This window comes from Malurus melanocephalus, unplaced genomic scaffold (assembly GCF_030028575.1).
Source record: "Malurus melanocephalus ecotype Western Australia unplaced genomic scaffold, MMel_1.1 scaffold_1172, whole genome shotgun sequence".
Classification (NCBI taxonomy): Eukaryota; Metazoa; Chordata; class Aves; order Passeriformes; family Maluridae; genus Malurus; species Malurus melanocephalus.
Genome location: NW_026624404.1, coordinates 30705 through 43792, shown reverse-complemented (window position 1 = coordinate 43792; position 13088 = coordinate 30705). Strand labels below are relative to the sequence as shown.

General features: G+C 48.0%; 1 protein-coding gene across 1 annotated transcript in view; it reads right to left on the bottom strand.

Moving 5' to 3' along the window:
• The window catches only part of ME2 (malic enzyme 2), a 42783-nt gene that overhangs the window by 22032 nt on the left and 7663 nt on the right, over positions 1-13088 (bottom strand). The window contains exons 2-4 of the mRNA XM_057387294.1: positions 11243-11369; positions 1839-1972; positions 400-549 (exon numbers count right to left, since the gene is read on the bottom strand). Of these exons, the coding sequence (XP_057243277.1) occupies positions 400-549; positions 1839-1972; positions 11243-11350 (392 nt within the window). The 5' untranslated portion in view covers positions 11351-11369. The remainder of the gene's footprint in view (positions 1-399; positions 550-1838; positions 1973-11242; positions 11370-13088) is intronic.

Genomic DNA, 13088 nt, shown 5'->3' with positions numbered 1-13088 from the left:
GGATGTACAGAACCCACCTGGAGTGACCCCTCCTGGACACAGACCAGGGCTGGACCTATGGAACCCACCTGGAGTGACCCCTCCTGGACAGAGAGATGAGGGCTGGACCTACAGAACCCACTCTATCCCTCCTGGACAGAGAAATCAGGGCTGGACCTATGGAACTTTTTATTTATTTATGTGACATGTCACCCTCTCTGCCTCCAGCTGTCTGTTTCTCAGTATAAACTGTGTCTCGAGATCTGTTTTAACAAACTTTTCTGCCCTCAGTTGGCACAAGCCTCACGTAGCTGAACCCGAATGAAAATGACATAAACCATTTCCAAGCCTCAGGCAAGAATGCAGAGAAACTGCTAATAAATAAACAAAGCAGCAGCAAGGTGCATTTACTGTCCTTACTTTGGTCTCCTGAAGATGTGTCCGTACTGGGAGCAGGCCAGGCCCACCGTCGGTGTGTACACAATCGGCATCAGCCGCTCAATATCATCCTGCAGCACTCTGTAGAATAATTTCTCGTTTCTCTCTTGGATTCCCATTATGTAGATATATCTAATCAAAACAAGGAAAAACTCCGCTTATTGTCCCCCATTTCTGCTTATTTAAAGCAGAGTGAAAGAAGGGAAAGCAAAAAAAATGCTTCCTATTATTTGTTCATGGAAGCCCTACTGCCCCTCAAGTCAGGCTTTGAGCACTAAACAAAAGTAGGGAAAGAGAGCAGCAGCACCAAAAAGCTGAAATAAAAATACTGGCAGTAACACACCATGCGTGCTAACGAGGCAATGCACACAATGAGATTAAAGAAAACCATGGATTTATTACAGGATGCAACCAGGACTCTCATTACCATTATAAACAGAATTATCACCAAAAGGATTTTTCACCCAAAAAACGTGTCTGGTGAGTCCCAACACTGACACACACACAAAACAAATGAAGCCCTAACAGAAAGTTCACTCTGAAGGAGTTACGTGGGTGTGCAAATTAAATCTGAATTTTTGCAGATTTACCCACACTCAGTGCTGCTGACCCAACAACATAAGGACAGTGAATGAGCAATTTGCCTCAGGCCACAGCAGCTGGGCACTGGCCAATACAGATGACACGACTATTTGGGACCAGCAAATGACATGATGTGGATTGAAGAGCCACCCTTCAGTTCTGGTGAGAACAAAAGAGCTTTGATTTCATCCAGTGAGCCCCAAACCACTACAGTTCTCCTGCCTGCAGGAAAATGCATTTTTACAGGCAGATACACGTAAAGATTATGTGAAAACAGCAAAAGGATGTTAAAAACATGGCACTCTAAAAACAAACACAGCAAAATCCCTCGCAGTTCACCAAGTCAGTGGTTAAACAATAAAAGACTGATATAAAAAAATACACATCATTAGGCTTAAAATTCTTAACTCATAGTTCCTTTTTAGCAGTAACTGCTGTATATGTTAAGCGCTGGCTTTGATACCTCAAATGCTCAATTTACCTTCATTATCACCCATTTTTTTAGAACAGGCTCTAACAACCTGCCACTCCATCTTACCTGTCACAGAAATATGTATGACAGGTTACAGGCGGGTTTGCAGCTTTATTACTGATTTTCACACATTCTCTTTTGCTGTTTTATGGCCATGGAATATTAAAAAAAAAAGCTCCTCAACGTGATTAAATTACATGATGAAAGCAGTTTTCTGTGCCAAAACCCGAGAACTGAGAAACCCAGCGGAGGCATTAGAAACCTTGTCTGGTTACCCCGCACAGTATTTCCACATTTCCACTTTATTGCCATTCCCAGCATTGCTGTTCACTCACACGACAGGACAAGGCTGGAGAGCAGCACTTACTTTTCCAAGGGGTCGGTCATTTTTGCCAAATTCTTGTGGAAGCGTAAGGCCTGGATGTCCTGTGTCTCTATTTTGGGAGGTAGCAGTCCCTGCAGCCCGAGCATCTGCCGTTCGTGCAGCGTGAAGGCCATGCCCTGAAACCAGAGGTGAGCAACAATCATCAGCTCTCGCCTGGGATCTCCAGGAATGCCTGGGAATTCCTCGGGTGCCCCTCCTGGGGTTTCCCTTGTGGGTATTCCTGCTGACCACAGCTTGTCCGCGTTCCTGAGGCCTCGTGCCCTTTGCCAGATTTCATTTTCCTCTGCGGAAGTGGAGAACAACTATGAGGTCCCACTGCAAACAGATTAAAAATGAAATAACGGCTGCTTTTCCCATCGTGTAATGTGGGTCACCCAGTCTGGTCCCTACAACCACCGACAGTAACACTCAGTCCACAGATTTTTATTTGCATTGCTTCATTTGTTGCTTTTTCATACACAATTTCAGCAGTCCAGGGAGATCATGTTTGTAAATACATGTTCACAATAACAGCAAAGTTACCATATTGTCATAATACTTCTATTACGATCCCAGTTCAACCCAAATACTTCATTTTCACTTAGGGACAGAACTAATCTACTTGTCTGCTACTAAAAAGCCTCATTTGTAGCAAATCAGAAGAGTTAAACTGAGAAAACTTCCCATTCTTCTCAGTTTCAAGGTAGATGAAGAGTTCACATGTATTCTTATAAACAATGTATGATGTAAATATGTATAATTTAAATACTGACTTGAATTATTTACTGATAATGATGTCTTTAGATTTCAGCTTCTGCATTTTCCACATATCTCTACTCCTGGAATTCTTCAGTGTTTAACTCCACACTCCACAGACAGTGCTGAGCTCCTGCTCTCCCATTTTTACATGAAACAATTCCTCAAGGAATTGAGCCCCCAAACTCAAGGACACCTCCCTGTGCCAGGCCCCAAGAGATGGAAACAACAGAGAATTGGGGGGAGCCAACTTGGAGTCAATGACTGCATTGGCTGAGCTGCAATTGGAGGATTCAGCAAATCCCGATGTGCAAATGGACAAAAGTGAGAAAGGTGAAAAACCCGTGAGCCATTGTGGGTGTGGGACTGCCCTGGGTGCCCTGCAATGACAGAACTGGTTTGATTGTCTGCATTCTGCCTGTCCCCTGCTGTAGATGAGGCCGGTTCAGGCACAGTGACAGCACTGGAAGCACTCAGGGCGAGGGGTTTGCTCGGAGCAGAGTGCTGGCAGCTCCTCGGGAGCACCCACTGCCCGTGTCACTTTGCAGAACACCGCCGGTCCAAGGACGGGCTGGCAGCCAGCCCTGAGCCCGCAGCCACACAGCCAGCACCGCTCCTTCTGCCCCTTCAGCTCTCCCTGTTCCAGCCTGCCCACGGGGCCAGATCAGCGGGGGATTACATCACAATTTGCAATCACAGGAACTCAGAGCCCAGGGAAGCCTTTCCCGTGCCAAGCTGAGCATCGGTCCCTGCGGAAAAGGGGAATCCGGCAGGGAAAGGGCCGGTGGCCATGGGGGAGATGCAAACCAGGAGCAGCTCTGCTCACAGGCACTGCCTTTGTTCACCAAAGCAGCTCCGTGCAAAAACAGAGCACTGCGCAGTCTCTCAGCTTTCAGATTCTCACTGCCAAGTTGAAAAAAGATTTTAAAAGCTTTCTCGGGTTTGCTTTATGCCCTGTAATTGCACTCCAAACTCCTCCTGCAATCAGGAAAGGTCACAGAGTCAGAATATCCCGACCTGGAAAGGTCCCACAAGGGCCATCCAGGTCCAGCTCCTGAAGTTACAAGAAAAAAAAACCTGTACTTTTCCACTTGACAATAAAAGACACCAATTCAGATTAGAACACAAACATTTTCACCTCTGMTTGTGTGACAACAGACTTTTCACGGGTATTTGTAGAAAGCATACTCATTAACAAAAACCTCTCACAAGAGTCTAGTTTCTAGTGCAATTCATCACACTTGAACAGTTTCTAAACAACACTCCTGAGAGAAAAAAATCCCATCATTAGAAAAAAGACTATTTTTACATGATTTTTTCTCTTTCCTCATTTAAATAATGTTTAACGTAAATTCTTTTGACTATATTGACTGAAGCAGTCCAAGTTTTTCTGTACTAATTCTATACTATGTCCTATGGTTATAAAATACTCAAAAAGTTAGAAAGCAAGAAAAAAAGGGCCAAACCCAAAATCCTCCAGTGTTTTGTAAAAAACACTTGCAAATACCTTCTTGCAGAAAACTCCAAATATTTAACCCTAAAATAAATTTGGTTTTCTCTGTATTTAGTAGATTTGACACTGAACATTGATTTCAATTCAACATTTTAATACCAGGATAGTGTAATTTTTCTACAARTAGTTAGGAGTCATTTGCAAACCACAGTTTTCTTTCCCAATCTAATTCTTGTTCTCCAGCATTCTTCCAATACTAAACATAAATAAATTTCAGATGATAGTTCATTCCTGAAGTTTTTATTCCGGCTGCTGGATTTTTGGAGGGTTTTTTCTTGGGWGGGTGGGATCTGTGTTTGTTTGTCGTTTTTTCTTGGCAAGCTGTAACAGTCACTTCAGCTATTTCTTGTAGCTTTTAAAARAATTTATTTGGATAATCCAGCATTCCCACTGAGAACGCAGCCATGTAAACAGCACTGACACAAGAAAAATCCCAGAAAAACACACTCCAAATGCCCCAGAGGTTTGCTGTGTATTGCAAAGCACCTACTTTAGTCCCACTTCACAAGAAATACTGATTTTTCTGAGGGTCTTGCACACAAGCACACACCACAGCTCTCTCCCCCTTTTTCTCGAGCACCCCCTGCTCTGTTGCCATCAGCACTTTGTGCCTTTCTCAAGGAGCCCTCTCCCAACACAAGCTGTCCTTGCAGTGCAAGGATSGAGGCTGCACAGCCCAGGGCAGCTGGGAAACATTCACAGTGTGTTCACTCTTACTTTAGACACCACAAAAACAAAAACGATGCCAAAATATTTACAGTGTTTAGAGGAAGAAGAAGAAGAAAAAACAAAAAACAAGTTTAGTCTCTCAGCAGCAAGGCCACTGAAATTTAAAGCTTGTGGAAGGCCAGAGTGCCTTCAGTGGTGCCACACTGGCCACACMGACGTTTCACTGTGAACAATGTGAAATACCTCACTAGCAAAACATACATCCTGCCCTTCAGAAAGTCTCAAGCCCCTCGCAAACAAAGCCTACCAAATTTCTAATTTCCAGCATGACACTGGAACGTGGCTTATCCCCGTTTCCCGGCACAGTGGAGCCTGTGATCTTAAACCATCTGCACCCCTAACAATGCCCACGAGCCCTGAGCTCAGTTCTGAGCAGAACAGAGAGCCCTCTTTATTCACTTTATTCACATTCTTTCTTGTCTGTAGGSAACCTGGGTGTTCAATGTGTCTGCAGTGACAATAACATCAAACACGGTGAATTTCTAAGTGACACTGAGTACTTTCAGCTGTTGATTTCCATAACAATTRCATCTCACCGCATTAAAAGATGCATTAATTCCTGCTCAGGTTTAACTCAGGAATAAGAATGACATCAGCCTTCACACAGAAATTCAGTCCTTGTTCCAACTGGAACAAAACAASTTTAGTCCAGAGCAGTGCAATAAAACCCCCTGGGTTCTTCTAACACTTGCTGCATTACAGTTCATTATTTTTACCCATGACCATGAGCTTGTTTTGGATTTGGGATGTGGATTTGGGACTGCAGCTTGCTGCCCATGCAGTATCTCGCAGGATGGAGGATGCCCTGCGCTGGGAGCTGCAGTGTTTCATATTTAGTGCCCTTTCACCCCCTTGAGCAGCACCAGAGCCAGCCCCAGCAAATCGGGAGGCACTCAGCTCTCTGCAGCCGCGACTGATGCTCTCCAAGGCACTTACSATGCCAGCACTTAAGGGCAAATTACCTCTAGTTTCTGCCGGGATTAAGTGCTTAAGTGCTCTAACAGTCTGGGTTTCAGCATCAGGGATTGCTTTTCGGTTTCCTTTGACCCGCAGTGCTGGGTGTCCTTTCCTCAGCGTTGTGTGCTGACTTTCACTTAGAKCTCAGTTTCCTTAATCCTCTTTACAGCTCAGAACAAACAGGTGTCCAACCCGAGCCAGCACAGGCAGGGAGCGCGTCCAGGAGGAAACTCAGCACACTACAAAGCCCACTGACGAATTAATTAATTAATTAACACACACTCACAAATTTACTGCAACAAAACCAATGTTCTTCCGGAAGGAGGGGAAAAAAATGCAAGCGAAGTGAAATGTCGGCAGTATTTTAGTTAAGACAAGCTCACATTGAATCACCATGAACTTTATTCCACAAACTATCTGGCATCGGGACCTTGCAGCAACTGGGCTCCATCGCACAAAGCCAGTGCTGCTATAAATACCAGCATACACAAATTCTGGCTGCCTGCTTTCCATGGAGGAGCCTGGATCCTGCAAGCACGGTTTTTATAGCACTACCGAGTAAGTAATTCTGAGAGGTTTCYGAGTAAAGAAGGAGCAGTGGTGGTAAGCTTTCCCCACCAGCAAGTCTTGCAGCTATGTACAAAAGACAGTGGACTTTTAACTGACCCACAAATGCTCCCATATACAACAAAAACCCCACTCAGGGGGGCTCATGGTAAACATGTACATACAGATTATATCCAAATACGCCACTGATAGGAGAATGAGTTACTCTGCTGCACAAAAGATTTAAAGAATGGCTTCCATGTAAGCCCTAATAATTGTCAGAACACATACAGCACTGTGGGACAGCCTTTGAAGCAATATCATAAACATCTTGAAAATAAAGTAGATTTTATGTCAGATTGTGGGYGGTTTCTCTTAACTTTGCTCCCTCAGGCTAAACACAAAGGTCACTRTTGCACAAGATGCCTCCATGGCAAATTCATAAAGTTCATTCATAAGAATCAAAGGTGTCTTTGCTATCTCTACCAGAGATTAAAAGTTTGTGAGAACAAGGTCAGAATATGRTAATCTTTGATTTCCTTCCTCCTTCATGTTTCAAGCCCCATTTTCCACCTTCATTCTCGCAGAAATAGCAGAATCAATACCCTAGAGGGTCGTGGCTGACACCGCACAGCGAGGTAGTCCCTGCTGYTGCATCTCCTTCCCGCTCTGAACACCTCCACCCGTGCAGGCAAAGCTGCCACCAGCTCCTGGACCCCTGTGTACGAGTGTCATAAACYACCTGGCCGAGGAGCCACACTGAGCCAGCCCACCTGGCTCACCTGCTAATGATGGGGCTGCCGCTGAAAGCATTTCGCTGCAGGAAAGGGGCAAAGGCCGGCTGCAGAAAGCCTTCACACGCCGCCAAAGAGGTGACCCGGCCTCTCCCGGGCTTGTTTTCCACGGTGATGGAAGAGCTGCACACTGCAGATCATCAGCATGATGATTGAAATGGCATCCCTGAGCACCTCGGGGACASCTCATTAAACTGTTATTTTTCCAGCTGAGCACATGTGGTTGCTCTCGCTCTCCTTTACGGGCATTAAYTCTCCAACAGAAATCCCATGGCATTCCCATCCCATCCCTTCCTTCCTCCCTCCACCCCTGTCCAGCAGTTCACAGGTCCCAAACAGAACACCTCCTCTCAGGTGAGTGAGGTTCCATACCCTCCTACCACCTTTGGCACCTGGTTACAGATTGAACAGTCCCACCTTTCCACGTTTTATTCCTTTTGCAAGCACTCAGACCTCGGGGAAGGCGATAAACCCTCAGCTGCACGGCCACGCAAACTCCATCCCAGAATCCCTCAGTCTCCAACCCAGCCGGGCAGGACACAGAATTGCCAGGGATTTTTGGGCCAGGGGTGTGTGTGCACAGCTCCTGGCAGTTTCCTGCCTTCTCAGACCTTCCTCTGTGCCTGATCAGATGCTGTCAGCAGAGTTTCAAGCACTGCAAGTCTTAGCAACSAGACACCCACCGTGTGCAGAAACTCTGCACATCCTGTTTGTCCTGGCTTCCCCRGGAAGGCCCACGGGCATCGTGCCTTCCACGCCCTGGCTGCCCAGCCCAGCTGACTCAGGCTAAATCTAAAAAGTATTAAAATCAATGGAAAGTGTCAAAACCAGCATGGTGAGAAATKGCAGATCTACTTTTATATCTACAAGCTAAGACAATATTTTCTTTACATTCTCTCGTCCCACCCTTTATTTTGTCCAAATAGCTTTGACTTTGTTTGGCTTTTTTTTGTTTATTTTTTTTTATTCTGAATTGGAAACACACTGTTAGGGAATTTCCCTGTAATCAGTGAGACCATGTACGAGTTTCTTAAGGAAATGGTCTCYTTATACAAAGGTAAATTCATCAGAGTTTCTGGAAGTATTCAGTAAGACATGGATGAAAATAAATAGGGCTGAAAAAGCTGGKAATGAACACAGATCAAACTGCGAGCAAAATGTAACATATGAGAAGATGATGACTCTTATGGAAGACAGACACTGGGAAAGTTTCTCAGGATTAGGATTAACCTCCACCAGTGCAAGTTATAAACAGCACGTATTTCCAAGCACATGTGGATGGGCACATACATATACACAAATACGTGCATGTGTGATTCCCAATTCCAGCTGAAGCTGGGTGTTTGAGAGGCACTATCAGTGCCTCCTCAGTAGAGGAGGAGTTTTTGGACAACAGGTGGAATTTCTTCATGGAAAGRGTGGTCAGACATTGCAACTGCCCASGGAAGTGTTGGAGTCCCCAACGCTGAGGTGCCCAAGGAAGGCYTGGATGTGGCACTCAGGTCTCTGGGCTGGGGACAAGSTGGAGATYAGGGACASCYTGGACTTGATGGTCTGCAGTCCCTCTCCACGGGAGGGTTTTCCCAGCCTCCAGGATTCTGTGATTCTGTGACAACCCAACAATCTCGAGGAGCAGAGTCACAGAAAAGGGAGTAATAGAATCAACTGTACAAAATACAGTCACACTTCTTCACAAGGAGAACTGATGCCACAACCAAAATCACCAACTAAAACATGGGAAGTGTCACCAAATCATTCAGAGCAACAAATTTTCTGCAAGCCACAGAAAAGGGAAAAAAAACCCCCACACATAACAAACACCACAGGGCATGTATTTCCAGCACAGGTAAGGACACACKGATGGCACTCCATGTGGCAGAGCAGGTACCATCAGAGTCAGGGATCTTGGACTCGTGCATCACCTGCTCTGTGCCCCAAGACCAAACCCTGGCCCACAAAAAGCACCACACAATAAAAGTAACAATTTAATTGCCAGCACTAAACTGGTGAGATTGTCCTAACAGCGCTCTAGAGTGCCCAGCAAGCCTAAAGTGCTGCCTTGGCACAGCAGGGATCTCCAGCAGAATAGAACGTCCTGAAGCCAATTAACTGCAATTTGAGTCGCTGCCAAGGAGCAGAAATCAAACATCTCRGAGGACTCTGAGCAGACAGAGGATGCCAGAAGCAGTTATAGTCGGCTCTGCCATTGTGCAACTGCAGCACTGGGGGCACAGCTGGCAGAGCTCACGGCCTCTTTTGAGCCACCCTGACACTGCACAGGTGATGTCTGACCCTCAAACACAAACCCCAAAACAGCTGGTGCAGGTGGGGTGTCCACCTACAGGAGACAGGTCAGGGCTGGCAAAAAAATAAAAGCGATTATAAGAGAAAAACCTCCTCCCGTGGCAAAGAGCAACAGATGAGTTTGCACAAGGGTGAGGGTTGGTTTCTGCCCCTGATGCCGTCCTTCGGCACCTCTTGTTTTAGGAACACGTGTTAGGGGACACCAAATGTTCTGCAGAACTGATAGAGGACCGTAAAAATTAAATATAATCAAGAAAAACATGATAATCTCAGCAAGCAGCCAGCAAGAGATTATGCCCTTTATCTGTGTCTGTATATAATTATAGATATACACATACATATATCTGCACGTGAGGTACTGTGGGCAAGGAAAGCACAAGGGGTAAAGTACCCAGTGTGTTTAATAAATCACTTATTTCTCCGCTGAATATCCAAAATCCATTTCCATACAGATATCCAGCATCAAGCAGGATCACTTAATGAGCTTGCTGATCCATTCCAACAGGCGTCAGCAGCAAGGACAGACTGATACAGCAGAGCCAAGCTAATGCACAATGGGCTTCCCTCTCACAAGTATAGTTTCTTGGAGGCATTAAAACGTTCAAAAAAATCAATTGCCATTAACCAGAAGCTCCCTRCTCCCTCCTACGCCTCAAAAAAAATTGCATTGTACTCAGTTCAGCAAAGAATTCCAGAGTTTAGAAAAATAAAAAATGGAAGGATATTACCACTTGAAAAACAGTAAGAAATGACCTATTGTTCTTGTTTCTGAATACTGTTGCATAATCAGCATTTGGAAGAGCTTACAGGGGTTGAAGTAATTTCCACAGGCATGTCAAAGTCTTTAGAGYTCAGAAAGTCTCGAGATAATCTGATCTTGACAAATCACACCAATTTACTCTTTCCTCCTTCCCTGACACAGCAATYTCAGTTTTAATTCTGCATTCAGCTGGTCTCTAACTTCCACAATTCTCTCTCTGCTCAGGCAGCCTGGATTCATGCAGGATTGAGGCATCTTGCACTCTGCTGTCCGGGGAAAAGGGAAGGGGAAAAGAATCCTGTTTTCCACAGCTCCATTGCTCAGGAAATGCCCTGTTGGAGACAGGTGAATTTGTCACCTTTCCTGACCGCTTCAGTCATCTTAGAACAGGTACCAAAAGCCTCATCTGATTCCTTACCAGTTTTAATTTACATACTAAGGGCTTTCGGAGTCCTGAAGGCCACTACAACTCCAGGAAAAAAAAAAGAAAAAAGAGGCTGAGGATGGGCTTGTGGAAATAGGAACAGTTTTTTGAAGGGAATGAAAAGCTATTTTCTTAGAAGTTTGCCTCAATGCATGAAATTAACATGATATCTCTACTTCCCAGTCAGCTCCAGTCCAGGTTTATTTTTAGATGCTCTTTCAGACTCTGCACAGGAATGTTTCTTAGGTGCTGTGGCTCAGTCCCAATTCTCAGTGTTCCAGGGAAGAGCCAGGACTAGGACAGAGATCCCAACACTGTCTATCGTTAGCAAGTCCGGATTCAGAGTTAACTTCTGCAGACTGTGAACGAAGACTCTGCATCTGCTAAAGCTGTACTTCTGCTGAGCCAGCCCCAAACGGAGCTGGAGGTCAGGCAGCACCAGCAGCCCCCGTTCTGCCACTGGGCAGTGGCAGCACTGACTGTGCAGGACGCAGGTGTCCAGGCAGTGACCCCAAAGCCATCCCCAGCTCCTCTGTCCCTGCACCCTTCTCTGGCTGCGCCCCAGTGCCCCAGACCCGCGGGGCTATCGGCAGATAAGGCACCCAGAAGGGACGCAGTACCCACCTTGTTTGTGCGCGGGTTCAGCATGAGYGGCTTGCCCTTCTCCTTGGTGTGCAGGCTGCGCCGCGCCAGGGCGCACGGAACCGCGGCTGCGCGGAGTCGGGACAGCATCCTGCCTTCACTGCTGCACCTGCGGGAACAAGGGACACGCTCAGACACTGCACATGGGCACAGCACACACAGGCACACAGCTCACAGCCATGGTCACAGCCACGCCGGCAGGCCGTACACTGACCAGGACAGAGGGACACACTCAGACCCTGCACACAGGCACACAGCTCACGGCCATGGTCACAGCCATGCCAGCAGGCTGTCCACTGACCAGGACAGAGGGACATGCTCAGACACTGCACATGGGCACACTGCACATGGGCACACAGCTCATGGCCACGCCAGCAGGCCGTACACTGACCAGGACAGAGGGACACTCAGACCCTGCACACAGGCACACCGCACACAGCCATGGTCACGGCCACGCCAGCAGGCCGTACACTGACCAGGACAGAGGGACACGCTCAGACCCTGCACACAGGCACACCACACACGGGCACACCGCACACAGCTCACAGCCATGGTCACGGCCACGCCAGTAGGCCGTACACTGACCAGGACAGAGGGACACGCTCAGACCCTGCACACAGGCACACCACACACGGGCACACCGCACACGGGCACACAGATCACAGCCATGGTCACGGCCAGGCCAGCAGGCCATACACTGACCAGGACAGAGGAACACGCTCAGGCACTGCACATGGGCACACCGCACACGGGCACACAGCTCACAGCCATGGTCACAGCCATGCCGGCAGGCCATACACTGACCAGGACAGAGGAACACGCTCAGGCACTGCACATGGGAACACAGCTCACAGCCATGGTCACAGCCATGCCGGCAGGCCGTACACTGACCAGGACAGAGGGACACTCAGACCCTGCACACAGGCACACAGCTCACGGCCATGGTCACAGCCATGCCGGCAGGCCGTACACTGACCAGGACAGAGGGACACTCAGACCCTGCACACAGGCACACAGCTCACGGCCATGGTCACGGCCAGGCCAGCAGGCTGTCCACTGACCAGGACAGAGGGACATGCATGCACACCGCTCATGGGCACACAGCTCACGGCCATGGTCACAGCCAGGCTGTCCACTGACCAGGACAGAGGGACACACTCAGACACCGCTCATGGGCACACTGCACATGGGCACACAGCTCATGGCCACGCCGGCAGGCCGTACACTGACCAGGACAGAGGGATGCTCAGACCCTGCACACAGGCACACTGCACATGGGCACACAGCTCACAGCCATGCCAGCAGGCTGTCCACTGACCAGGACAGAGGGACACGCTCAGACCCTGCACACAGGCACACTGCACATGGGCACACAGCTCATGGCCATGGTCACAGCCACGCCGGCAGGCCGTACACTGACCAGGACAGAGGGACACGCTCAGACCCTGCACACAGGCACACAGCTTACAGCCATGGTCACAGCCAGGCCAGCAGGCCGTACACTGACCAGGACAGAGGGACACACTCAGACCCTGCACACAGGCACACCGCACACGGGCACACAGCTCATGGCCATGGTCACAGCCATGCCAGCAGGCTGTCCACTGACCAGGACAGAGGGACACGCTCAGACCCTGCACACAGGCACACCACACACGGGCACACAGCTCACAGCCATGGTCACAGCCACGCCAGCAGGCTGTCCACTGACCAGGACAGAGGGACACGCTCAGACACTGCACATGGGCACACTGCACATGGGCACACAGCTCACAGCCATGGTCACAGCCATGCCAGCAGGCCATACACTGACCAGGACAGAGGGACA